The sequence below is a fragment of the Betta splendens genome, chromosome 4, assembly GCF_900634795.4.
Source record: "Betta splendens chromosome 4, fBetSpl5.4, whole genome shotgun sequence".
Classification (NCBI taxonomy): domain Eukaryota; kingdom Metazoa; phylum Chordata; class Actinopteri; order Anabantiformes; family Osphronemidae; genus Betta; species Betta splendens.
Window position 1 is genome coordinate 19,037,597 of NC_040884.2, and position 12,217 is coordinate 19,049,813.

A 12,217-nucleotide genomic window follows, 5' to 3' on the forward strand; every position below is an offset into this window, starting at 1 on the left:
TTTGAGGTTCCGGGGTGATGGGCTGGCGGGATGGTTGCCTAGTAACCGCTCAAACACTCCCCTGATAGGATGGCGATGCGGAAGGTTCGGCTTTTCGCTTCTTTTCAACCCACTTTATTATTTTTGTTATTCGGTGTGTAAATGATCTAATTTCCGAACTGTCGCGGACCATATATTTTCTGGCTTCTGTCTTGTTCTATACGTTTAGACGTCTTCTAGCGTCACGTGACATTGGGAAGCTAAAGTCGAGTCGCCCCTGTTGTGTTTTTTTTCGCTAACGACATAACAAACACCTGCGTGGATACGTTAATCCTCCAGTTTGACATTATGAATGTGCTGTTGTATTAATGTGTTTAATGAGGTTAGGCTTCACATCTATAAAGCTGAACTCTTTGTGTCACTTTTAAAAAGTAATTTCATTGACACACTCAGTGCTGCATTAGTGAATTATCTGTGGCGCTTATAGCTTTTTCCATTAGGTTATGTGCTCATTAATCCCTGCATCGTGCCGTCATTTGGTTTAGACTGTCTTTTCAGAGTGCATTTAGTTCCATATATTGCACTTTACTCACCCTTCGGATAGATAAGTCCACATTTGGTGCTTTGCCTAAGATGCAAGCCAATAATTCTTACACTTTTTTACAGAGCTCTGCATTTAAATCGAGCAGCAAGTTGGTGATCACTTCAGTTGCTTTTCAAGACCATATCGCCCGAAGCCTGCTGCACCCACATTCATCACTCTCCAAGCCTTTGCTCAAGTCCAAATCAAAAAGGCCCCAAAATGCAGAAGCAATAGGACGAGGAGGGGAGACGGGTCCTCAGAGACGAGGTGAACACGAAGAGGCGGAATATGTGCTCGATTCCGCTCCATCCCACTTAACGCTAGGTAAACGAAACACTGGAGCATGTGGAAAGCTTTAGTTTTTTGACTTATTTATTTCAGTGTTGCTGTTTTGTTCAGCTCAGAAGTTGGGTCTGGTGGCGTCCCCAGCGGAGAGACTGACGGAGGCCAAATGGAGTCAGGTCAAAGCGAGGTCTGTTCAGCAGGGGGACTCGGCTCAGCCATGTGCAATATGCAGGGAGGAGTTTCGCATTCAGCCTCAGGTATTTCCCCCAACACAGTAGCCACTGTTAAATCTCTTTCTTTCTTTCTATCTGTCTGCCCGTCTTACGTTCTTTTTTCATGTTTGCATCTGTCCTCTGGGAAACCTGGGTTTCTGGGTACACACAAACACACACACATACACACAAATCCCCCCAGCATCAACAGCACCACCCCTCTGTGCAGTCCCTGTATGTTCTAATCTGTGTAGACAACTGTACAAATTTACCCATACTACCTTGGAACTCAAGTGTGACGTGATGATGTAGCAATCAGTGTCTCACTGTGAGGGTCATTCAGTCTTTTACACCTTTCCGATCCCCTTTTAAGATGCCAATCTCCTCAAGAATGTGGGACTAGAATAGGCGGCCTCACAAAGCACAGTTGCCATAGGCGCACGTGTAAATATTAGTTTGACTCAAGGAAAAAAAAAGCTAATTAGAGCCTGCTAACAAGAGAAAGTGACAAGAGGGGAATCTTTGTTAATCTGGTATTTTTTTCTGCAAGCCTACATATTATAACAATGCATCTGCTCCACATCATCGTGTGTTGCATTCAAGCATTAATATAACAATTAAATATGCTTACAGCAGCAGTTGTTGTGAATGAGTTAATCATCATGAAAAGAAAAAGGATACTTTTTGTATTTTATTTATATACAATTTTATGTTTTATTTCTGACCCAAAATTGTAGCTTTTGCACTCAAATGGTGAGAGGGGAAATTTCTCTCTGGTCTAATGGCTTGTGGAGCTCTTGGAAATTGTTCACTGCAGGGGGCCCCTTTCGCTGGTGATGGAGTGTGTTGGTCAGGCTGAAAACAATGGGAAATCAATATGCCTCCCCCATGCCCTCTAGAGATCTGAGTAAACGGGTTTGTGTGCCAAGCCCAATAGCTGTGGCTTTCTCCTCTCAGACAATAAAAAAAGCTACTCTCACAGGTAGGAGACTTTAGTCCAGGTCCCCGTCAACACACGGGGGGGTCACACTGACTCCCTCTATCCCCTTGGTAAATAACACTTAAAAGGCAGATACACACACACACACACATGCGTACATGCATGATTACACACAGATTTAGCAGGGCTTAAAGCTTGCATACGCACACCACGTGTGCACAGACTGTAAACTGTATTTGGGATTCCTGAGTGCTTAAAGGAAACCTGGAAGCCAATACACATCCAGCAGCATCCTCGGGAGACGCAGCACCAAAATAGTCGGCCTGTGAAATCTCAGCTCCTGGTTCTGTAACGCGAGATGATAACATGTGTTGTCCTATAAACTAATTAACCCCTGTCTCTTTGGAGGTGTTGCTGTCCTGCTCTCACGTTTTCCATAAAGCGTGTCTGCAGGCCTTTGAGAGGTTTACCGGCAGGAAGTGCTGCCCAATGTGCAGGAAGGAGCAGTACGAAACACGGGTGATACATGACGCAGCTCGTCTCTTCAGACACCAGTGTGCTACCAGGCAAATACACCAAACCACCGACCAAAAAACATGGAATTTAGTGCTAAATGTTGCGAAAAAAAAAAAGTGATACATGTTTTTTTTTATGTGTGTAGGATCCAAGCGTGCTGGCGAGGCTACGTTGCTCGAAAGTGGTATAGCCGTGTGAAGAGAACTATCTGCCCACAGGACAAACAGCTACGGCACAAGTTCTTTGAAGCAAAGGTCAGTTTGCAGTCAACTCCTCAGCGATCACATCAGTATTATCCACCACTAGACGTCTGCCTCTTCACGTTGACGTTCTTTGATCGCTTAGGTGGTCAAATAAAGGCTGTGACAAATACTACATGTTGAGGGTTGAGACCCAGGGACTTCAGGGACTCGCTGACCCCACTGCTAGGCACACACACACACACACACACACACACACACACACACACACACACACACGCACACACGCACACACACACACACACACACACCTTCACCTGCTCTCACCCTCTCCAAATCCTTTGATGCTTTGTGAATCATCTCTAATGTGGAGAGAGTTTTGTGTTTTAGCCAAACAGTCTGGACATTCCTTGTGCGACACACAAGCCTGTCTCCTGTGCACGTTTGGGTCTCGTAGTCCTTCATTGATCAGCGCGTGTGAAGGAACACATCCCCATTGGATGGGAGAGGGTGATGGGGGTGAAGTTGCCAGACGCCTGACGCATGTTGTCATTTCAGGCTTTTTTCCGTTGTGCCACTTGAAAGCAATAAATCACACACCAACCAGGCTTGATAGAAGGAGTATTTAAAAGCTGCTGACTTGAGGAGCAGCCAGTACGTGGGGTCATCTGACTCTAAGGTTAGCGTTGCCTTCCTGGTCGCTCCCAGGAAAGGGAACATTGCCACCTAGTGAACCTCCCCCAGCCAAGCCCTGGGTGGACAAAGATAAAGTTACAAATTCTCCAAACCAGTTCTTTAAGGATCTGGAGCAACATTGTGTTCAGGTTTATTGGTCCCCTGCTTAATAACAATCATGGCTCCAACGCATTGTGTGTGTCACGTCTCTGCACAAACAGGCGTCTTTACTGTAAGTATTGTAATCACGCAGAGTGCTTCCCGCTTCAAAGGGGCTGAATAAGCAGAAGTGACAAATGCATGACGGCTGAACTTACAGTGTGTGTGCCGGACTGTCCTACCCATCCTCCTGTCAGCCTCACCACCTCACCTATAAACCGTGTTTTAACACGTCACATAAACAATAAGGCAGCATTTACTGAGCCAATTAACAGTGTTCTAACACATTAGGCCGTGTCTGGGTCCACACGCTCAAAATGAAGTCATCAACGTGTCAGCCACTTTACATTCAAGTTGTGTGTTTCGGTAGTCGTGGGTGGTCATGACATTGTCTCATGTCTTTTGTCACACTGAGGATGATCTGTGAGATGATCTGAGCTGTGCAACGCAGTGCTGACAGGCCTGATTGACTTGATTTCCAAGGGGAAGACTTATTTGCTTAGCTGACTGTAATTCAAACAGGCGTGTTAGTGCTGGGCTGGAACGTGTGTGAGACCTATTCTTTGAGCTTTCCTTATGATAGCGGGAGGAGGCAATAAAGTGTCTCTGTACCGTAAAGCCACAGGTGTTCTCTGCTGGGAAAAAACTCAACATATCAGACCACCTTTTGAATTCTGTTGATCCCAGTGGCCCGGCTTTGAATTTTTAATTGTCCTAGAGGCTCGACCCTAAATCAGCACATTAATGTGGACACTACCGATTATCTAGATCGACTGCTGTGGAAAAATGCCACTATGGCCCAGTTCGTTTTCCCCTCTGTGTCCTCTCCTGTATGCATCTGCTATGGAGCAAGGCAAAGTTCACCAGAGGCAATACTGTTTGCTTGACTGTTGAAAAGTCAGCCAGGCTCATAAAAGCCTCCATCTGAATGCCTAACACTTGTTTAATTAGTGATAAAACCCTAGCTGTAAAGCAATTCTGATGTCACTGTGGCAGGATAGGGAATGGGCTGTGTGTGTGTGTGTGTGTGTGTGTGTGTGTGTGTGTGTGTGTGTGTGTGTGTGTGTGTGTGTGTGTGTGTGTGTGTGTGTGTGTGTGTGTGTGTGTGTGAGAGAGAGAGAGAGAGAGAGAGAGAGAGAGTCAGAGACGGGAAAACAGGTGCCACCAAAGAGCTAGTAGCAATGTTTTTCCAGATTTATATTTAACTACATTATAATTACACCTGTTTAGTTTCAGGAGCTTTAAACCACATCCCATCAGTCGTCACAGTGGTTCAGTTGGCATAATAGTGTTATACAGGCTTCTCCCTGCATTGTTGAAGCACACATTCATTGACGGTGGTTTTGATGTAAACAAGAGAAAACTAATATGCAGGCATGAATTGTTGCTAAGCAACAACTGTTGCAAATGGGAGAAGACAAATGAGGACAGACACAGGGAAGAGATGTTTGAATTTAGTCAATTTGGGCAAAGAAGAGGTTCAGTTAATAAAAAGTAATTCATAAACAGCGGTCCTCCTCAAAAACACGCCCAATATACTTTGTTTATTAAATTATATGAATTGAGTGTCAAATAAATGTTCTGCTTACATCAAGAATGTCAAATCTTTCTATATTCTACAATACAGTGGATTTATCACTGTACTGCACTGTTTACTATAAACTCTTAACAGGTCATCTTCTATCATTTGTGCTTGAAATAGAAAACGTGTCTGTGTTTTCATGTTTCCCAGCACACGCTTTTTTTTTCTTACTGGTATCCATTAATCCTCCATGTTAGTAGGAGAGTGACTATTGATCTGGCTGTTTAACAACTGCACCCTGTCAGCATGCACAGCCATTACAACAGAAAACACAAGTCTATTGTGCATCTGAATGAAACATGCCTCCTTTGTGCCGCTAAAATGATTTTTCTAATTAGTTGCAGGAGTTGAATGACAGCTTTGTCCGATACTGTCACGCCGACTTAGAGGCTTTTCTGAGTGATATCGACCGCTCCCTGTCATCAAGCAGACGAGTGTTCCAGCAGCTGGACAGAAAGGGCATCTCTGAACCTCAGGAGAAGGACTGGGACCGAATACAGAGCCAGGTGAGGAGCATGATGCGCTCTACTGAAATAGAAGCCGTTCCTATCAGTAAACATGGCCTAGAAACAATATCTCACCAGAGTGAGTCCTGCCTTCCCCGAGGCATGTTAACGCTTGCTAGAGGACTACAGCACCACAGCTGCCTTATAGAAAGTACACATCTCTCCAGAGGTCATCATTCACTTTACCAAATCAATGGCAAAGGGGGAAACTCATAATCCTGTGTTTACAAAAACATGAGCCAGTCTGATGATGCACGGCATGCACTGCTTTTCATTGCCTGGACTGCTGAGGAGCTGAAAAGACATTAAGATTTGCCGTTCTGTAAGACTCCATTGTTGCCTTTCTTTACAGCCGGTACCATTTTCCATAGAGGGGGTGGAGAGTGTGTAAAAATGTCTTTTTCCTTTATCTGGTGTGAAAAGGCTGTGCACAAGGCAGGAGTGGCTCAGCCTTGACAAACTATCAAGCAGCGCATGTATTCTCAACACCTTTTCACAGGTGCAGACTCTGTAAGTCAAAGTGCAGCTCATTAAGAAACGTTTAACAGGCAGGCGCGCTGGTCCCCGGTTAATAATTGCCGAAACTGTGCATGTGTCGCTTTGTTTGTTGTTGAATTTTAGTCAACTTTGTAAATGGGAGAGCTCAGTCACTGTACACCAATATTATTTGTTTGAAACAGGTAATCAGCAGAGGTGTCAGTGAGTGTCCTATCTGCCTGACAGCTCTGGGCGGCGTAACCCTCACAGCCGACCATCCAGGCCACAGACCCACTGTGCTCCTGTCCTGCTCCCACCTTTTCCATCAACTGTGCTTAGAGGCCTTTGAGGCTTTCACTGCAGCCAGTAGACCTTCGTGTCCTCTTTGCAGATCAGTCTACCACAAGAGACTCATCTGATCAGGTACAAATGTATTACAAAAGCAGGGTTAACCATTACAGTTCTTCATTGGGTGAAATGTTTAGTTACTTTCTTGGTAACAGTTTTCCTCTGGTAGTATTTGAACCTTTAATATGAAAAGATCATTATCTATCTCAAACTTTAATCTGGAGTCAATTAAAAAGGAAATTGTATTTCACTGCTAACCGACCTTGTTTCTTTTTAATACTGTTTATAATAATGCTCTAACTTTTAAATATGGTACTTATCCAATTTAATTACTCATAATCCAAACAAAATGGGATACAGCGTTTTTCTACTTTTATTTGTGAACACAAACATCAAAAGTACCAAAACATACATTTATTATCATGTACATTGCCTTTACGATGCATATGACAATAAACGTAACTGAGAAAATGTAAAAAGAAAAACACCTTCACAAAACATGGACCAAAATGAATACGCAGACCAGCAGACAGAAAACGGTGCGTAAACAATGATACAGGCCAAGTCTCATCTTTAAAACCCCCACACAACACAGATGTGTACCGTAAGGGCGACCAGAAAAGCTTCCCTACAAAAAACGGCTCTGAAAAGCTGCAAAGACTATGACTGAGATGTTTGCTTTAGTTATTCATTATTAATAGTTCAATCACGGGGTCAATTTATCACCCTTTTGGTTTGATCACATCATACATGTTGATTTGACTTGAACAGCTGAACTCACGCAGTAAATGGAAGATGGTGAACATTTCTTTGTTTGTAGAAACTATGGATAAACCTTTTCTTTATATTTAAATCTTTCAAACGTGGTCCTGCTTTAAATTTGGGATGGTAAGAGCCATTGTATGTATCTTATGCACCATAACAAAACATTCTCAAGTTGCAAATGTAATTTTAAACCAAGTCTTTGTAATATACTAACCAAATACAGATGGCTTTAATTTAAAATATTCTATCCTGAGGAACAAAAGTATAATAAAATTTCCTTACCTCCTTTTCTTATTTTATTATCATTACATCATATTACTCACCATGAAAACACCATTAAAACTCTGTTTCATAACTCAGTTCCATCCTAGCAAATGCTTCATGGAAGTCAAAGTCTCAAAACTAGAACCTCTTACCGGATGAGAACTACTGACAGTTATGGTAAAAAAAAGTGCCCTTTACTAGAGCTGCTTTAGCCTAGAAACTCTGCAGCGAATGGAGGAATCACAGTGGAGCTGTCTAGAGACAAACAACGCACATGTACATGCACAGAAACTAAGAACAAGAAACAACCTTAACACTAAGCCTGCGAGATGCGTGTCGTATAAGGCATTTAAGGTGGTTTTGGAGAACATCACAGTTCAAGATTATGCAGCAGTACAATACATACAACATGTAAATGGGGCCTGAGTCACCAAGTCGTCCTACCTGCTGCAAAGTTGCACATATTTTATGTTTGCACACTGTATGTAAAGACCATTAAAGGTTTGCATTAGATTTAAAAAAAATAATAATAAAATATGTACAACAAAATACAGATTGCTTAGTGAGTCAGACCCTCAGACTCAATAAGAGCCCAATATTACATCCAAATAATGCAAAAACAGGTATGAAAGACAATATATGTACATGTAAATACAACATTTACAGAAATGTCAAAAAGTAATTCTTCCCGTTTCCTGTAATCTACAAAATTTTTTTTGGGATGAGCAAAAAAGTGATGGCTTCTTACCACATGCATATTAAAATGACATTCAACCACAGCATCAGCGTTCTGTTCACTGGAACTGAAGAAGATAAAACTCAAGTAGCTCAAGTCAAATGTAGAGCACCTAAAAAAAGTTCCTACCCTACTTCATACAGACTAATGACATCAAGAAAGTCCAAGCGCACTTGAATAAATCCGAATAAATCCAAATAAAGGACAAATACCAGAACAAGTGCAAAGGTCCGAGGCCCATCAGTAACAACAGTGCCAATGATGTCAAATGTATTGATAATGGACAGATTTATGTTCTGGCTGTGATGAGTGAGCATAACCGACTTCTTCATGCTTCACAAAGCACATTTTGTTAAACACATTATGAGCTTTAACAAATCTGACATGATAAAGTGAATCTCATCACAGACCATAAACTGCAGATGCACAGATTACCATACATAATGACGTAAGAGATGATTAAGTGAATTGTGGTGGTTTATTTACGATACTATTTAAGCAAGACGGATGGAAATAACAGCAGGGTGTGCCCCTGAAGCAAGAGATGGGTGGGTTAAAGTCACAGTCGTGGTTGAGGTCAACATCAAGGTCACTGCAGTGATGCCAGTCTATTTCACTCCTCAGTCTCATCCCTTGCCCTGTCCCAGCCTCCATCTGAGACCCACGAGATGGAATGTCACGAAGCTAAATTGCTCTCAGCCTCCATTTGCAGTATCCATCAGATGCTGCCTGGGTTTATTAAGTTCTTTCCAATCCCTTTCTCCTTTCAGCAGTCAGGCAATACTGTTGAAATCTCCCTTTGGCTGCGCTAAAGTGTGTGTGTGTGTGTGTGTGTGTGTGTGTGTGTGTGGTGTGTGTGTGTGTGTGGTGTGTGTGTGTGTGTGTGTGTGTGTGTGTGTGTGTGTGTGTGTGTGTGTGTGTGTGTGTGTGTGTGTGTGTGTGTGTGTGTGTGTGTGTGTGTGTGTGTGTGTGTGTGTGTGTGTGTTGATCTATTGTCCCTTTCACAGAGTTTTCTGATGCCCGTTGGCCGAGAGTTTCCCAGATTCAGGGTCTGTGGGGCTGTTTGACAGTTGCAATTTATCCAGACCTGGGCAAGGGGAGATAAGGGAAAGAAATCTCATTAAAAAGCTTCAGACTTTAACTTAGACAGAGGCACTGATGCTTTTTTCTAACCCTATCCCACCCTGTGTATCAAACATCCAGGGCCTGTCACCACAAGCCTTTGAGACTAGCCCCATCCTCTGTCACAAGTCGATCCCACAGCACACTAGCTCTTTCGAGAGCTGCAATTGCTTTCATTTTGTCACTCAAGCTCATACTGTCTGAGAGAAATAAACAAGTGTGTACACAGTCTGTGGGTTTGTGCAATCAATGTCTCAGAGCAAATCATTGTGGATTCCAAATCAGGTTGAATAGAGCAGTACTACTGTTATAATTGGACTGATTATTATATTGCACATTATCTTACATCTAGAAACTACCAGGATACCTAAAAAGCAGAAGCATTTACCTAATGCCTTTAGGAGTTCCTCTCGTACTGCTGAGGTGAATTTTCTCACCAAACAGAGCGTTGTCACGACCGCAAACAGAAGGTTGTATGAAAGGACAATGTAAAAGTTTCCCAGCCAATTAAATCTCCCAAAGTCTCCCAAGAGGTCAAACCTGGTGATACCTGTGAAAAGCAGAGGCACAATGAGTAAATTTAGATTAAGATATGACAGCATGTTAATCTTTACAGCATGACAATTTTAATTTCTATCGTATGCAAACGTCCTATTTAGATCTTGGACTGCGGAAACACAGGTCTCTGGACATTTCTCCTGTAACATCCTCACAACCTCAATTAGATTGGGCAATCGATTGGGAGTGTAGAGAGATGTATTTACAGCCGCACTAAGCAGTTTGCAAGCATCAAGGACCTTTAACAGAATTGCCTGTAAAGAGACAAGGAGAGAGATGATGGAGACCCTGGTCGATGCAGCTCGTCACTGTGGTCTGCCTAAATTAATTTCTTTCTGCTAAAGGTTTTGAACTTGGTTCGGTAATTTGAGAAAAAATTAATTGAGGTTAAAAAGGTGCTCTGCATTCAAAACGCTAATTGAAACTGACCACAGTTCCGCAGTACATTGCTCCCCATTTTGTTGTACAGTGCAGTTGTCCCACACTGACACCACAACTCACAAAACCCCTTCTTAACATCTCACTTTGTCCTACTCAACTCTCCACGTGTCTTTTTTTTCCCGTTTGAGACCTTTTCACTTCAACTCTGTCTCATGCATTTATTCCTTTTCATCTATTCAGTGTCACAAAGCAGAACCTGTTGATATTTTGTAAAGCTCCCAATGAGTCACTGTATGCTTGCGCCGTCCCATTCTCCTATTCTGTTGGCCTCTCTCACACACACTCACACATACACAGAGTGATGCTATTTGAACAGCTGTGCTTAGCACTCTGCATGTTTATTAGTGCCATTGTAATGGCGCTACTGCTGTCAGTTCTACCCCGTCTTCCTGTAGCCTTTTCTAACGTCACTATGGGAAACTACAAGAGAATTTAACTAGCTAAACTTGTTAACCCTAATGTTGTTATGACATGTTTGAAAATAAATAGTTTGACATAGTTGGCAAATACTTTTATTTTGTTGGTGGCATTTAGAAGATCAGCATCACTCTCACCTGTTCCCAGCCTAGTAACCTAACCTAGTAGCCTAAGCATTGCTTTAAATATCTGGACACAAGTCGTGGAAACTAGCAAATTAGGACTCACTCCCTTCCATAAACAAGCAGCCAAGCACACATCTGTACTTACCTAAGGTTCGTGACATCACTGGCAGGGCTGAACTCAAGACCAAGATTGACACACAGCAACCAATTATCTAAACATAAAAACATTAAACTTTAGATTTCTCAAGCTGATATTGTGAATTATAAGGGAGACAACAACATTGCACCGTTTTAGCTGAGATATGCCCACACATATACACACACCACTTAACATTACATTGCTTTCCCATATTGTACAATTAGTACTTCTGAAGTTGCTCATTACCAGGTTCTCTCCATTGTCCTTTCAAGTCCTTTCACTGGAGCGTCATGGCTAGTTAACAAGCCACACCACTCCCAAACTCATTACCAAGTGAATGGGTGCCACAGTGGGCCAAACAGAGCACACATCCTCACCCCCCAACCAACCCCAAGACCCCACTCTCTCTCTGATCTACAAGAAAGGAGCTTGCACTTTGCCAGTGTTTGCATAACCTGCAAACAAATATTGGACAGATCAACTAAAGCCATTGAGGGACCCTGAGGAAAACATTAGTGAGCGGTAGGAGTTCAGAGTATAGAGGAAGGCGTGAGAGGGAGAAAAAAGAGGAAATAGATTAAACACAGGGGGTCCCAAACACATCAGCACCTCAGAAGAAATCTCAGCAGCCTTGCCCCCACTTCACCCGACACCCTGTCTTTCCGTCCCATCTTTACCGTTGTCATGGTAGTGTCATCCTTCCTGGGAGTGAGTCCCTCAAAGACCCGCAGGCTGTAGAAGCCAACGACAGATGACACCATCAAGTAGCTGTTCAGCAAATCAGTCAAGGGCCAAAAGAACACATGTTCTCTAATGGAAGAGCAGCTTCGCTCATTGAGCAGGCAAAGTCAGCACCTTTTCACCTGCGATAAAAGGTGACGAAACAGCAGAACATGTCCTCCGGAAGGTGCCTGGACATGGCTAAACTATGTCCTGAGTAAACAAAGCTGGCTGGACAATGTTGGTCTTGGCCATGCTACTCCAGCCAGAGACAAAGGCAGGGTCACTCAAAGGATACAACATGAGGATGATCTCCAACACCGCCTGAGCCACGCCAAATGTGGACAGAGAAGTATTTCCAATGCCTCGGTCCTGGAAGATTGAAAAATGGGTTATTCAATGTCGTCACACATGGATCTTCTATAAACCCCACAAATAAGAAAACTGCTAGCAGTTACACATGCAATT

General features: G+C 42.9%; 2 protein-coding genes across 6 annotated transcripts in view; one reads left to right on the top strand and one right to left on the bottom strand.

Moving 5' to 3' along the window:
• rnf32 (ring finger protein 32) overlaps window positions 1–12,217 on the top strand; it is a 16,979-nt gene continuing 4,762 nt past the window's right edge. The window contains exons 1-7 of one of the 3 annotated variants that reach the window (XM_029146765.3): window positions 1–84; window positions 646–886; window positions 962–1,104; window positions 2,408–2,565; window positions 2,661–2,769; window positions 5,470–5,637; window positions 6,318–6,756. In XM_029146765.3, coding sequence (XP_029002598.1) covers window positions 70–84; window positions 646–886; window positions 962–1,104; window positions 2,408–2,565; window positions 2,661–2,769; window positions 5,470–5,637; window positions 6,318–6,533 — 1,050 coding nt within the window. In that variant the 5' untranslated portion in view covers window positions 1–69 and the 3' untranslated portion in view covers window positions 6,534–6,756. Of the gene's footprint in view, window positions 85–157; window positions 362–645; window positions 887–943; window positions 1,105–2,407; window positions 2,566–2,660; window positions 2,770–5,469; window positions 5,638–6,317; window positions 6,769–12,217 lie in introns of those variants that run through there. The other 2 variants (XM_055508068.1, XM_029146763.3) reach the window with 2 other exon arrangements.
• Window positions 9,124–12,217, bottom strand: part of lmbr1 (limb development membrane protein 1) — a 23,135-nt gene continuing 20,041 nt past the window's right edge. For all 3 annotated transcript variants that reach the window (XM_029146761.3, XM_055508066.1, XM_055508067.1), the window contains 5 exons: window positions 12,048–12,121; window positions 11,707–11,797; window positions 11,036–11,102; window positions 9,738–9,899; window positions 9,124–9,314 (listed from right to left, as the gene is read on the bottom strand). In XM_029146761.3, the coding sequence (XP_029002594.1) occupies window positions 9,229–9,314; window positions 9,738–9,899; window positions 11,036–11,102; window positions 11,707–11,797; window positions 12,048–12,121 (480 nt within the window). In that variant the 3' untranslated portion in view covers window positions 9,124–9,228. The remainder of the gene's footprint in view (window positions 9,315–9,737; window positions 9,900–11,035; window positions 11,103–11,706; window positions 11,798–12,047; window positions 12,122–12,217) is intronic.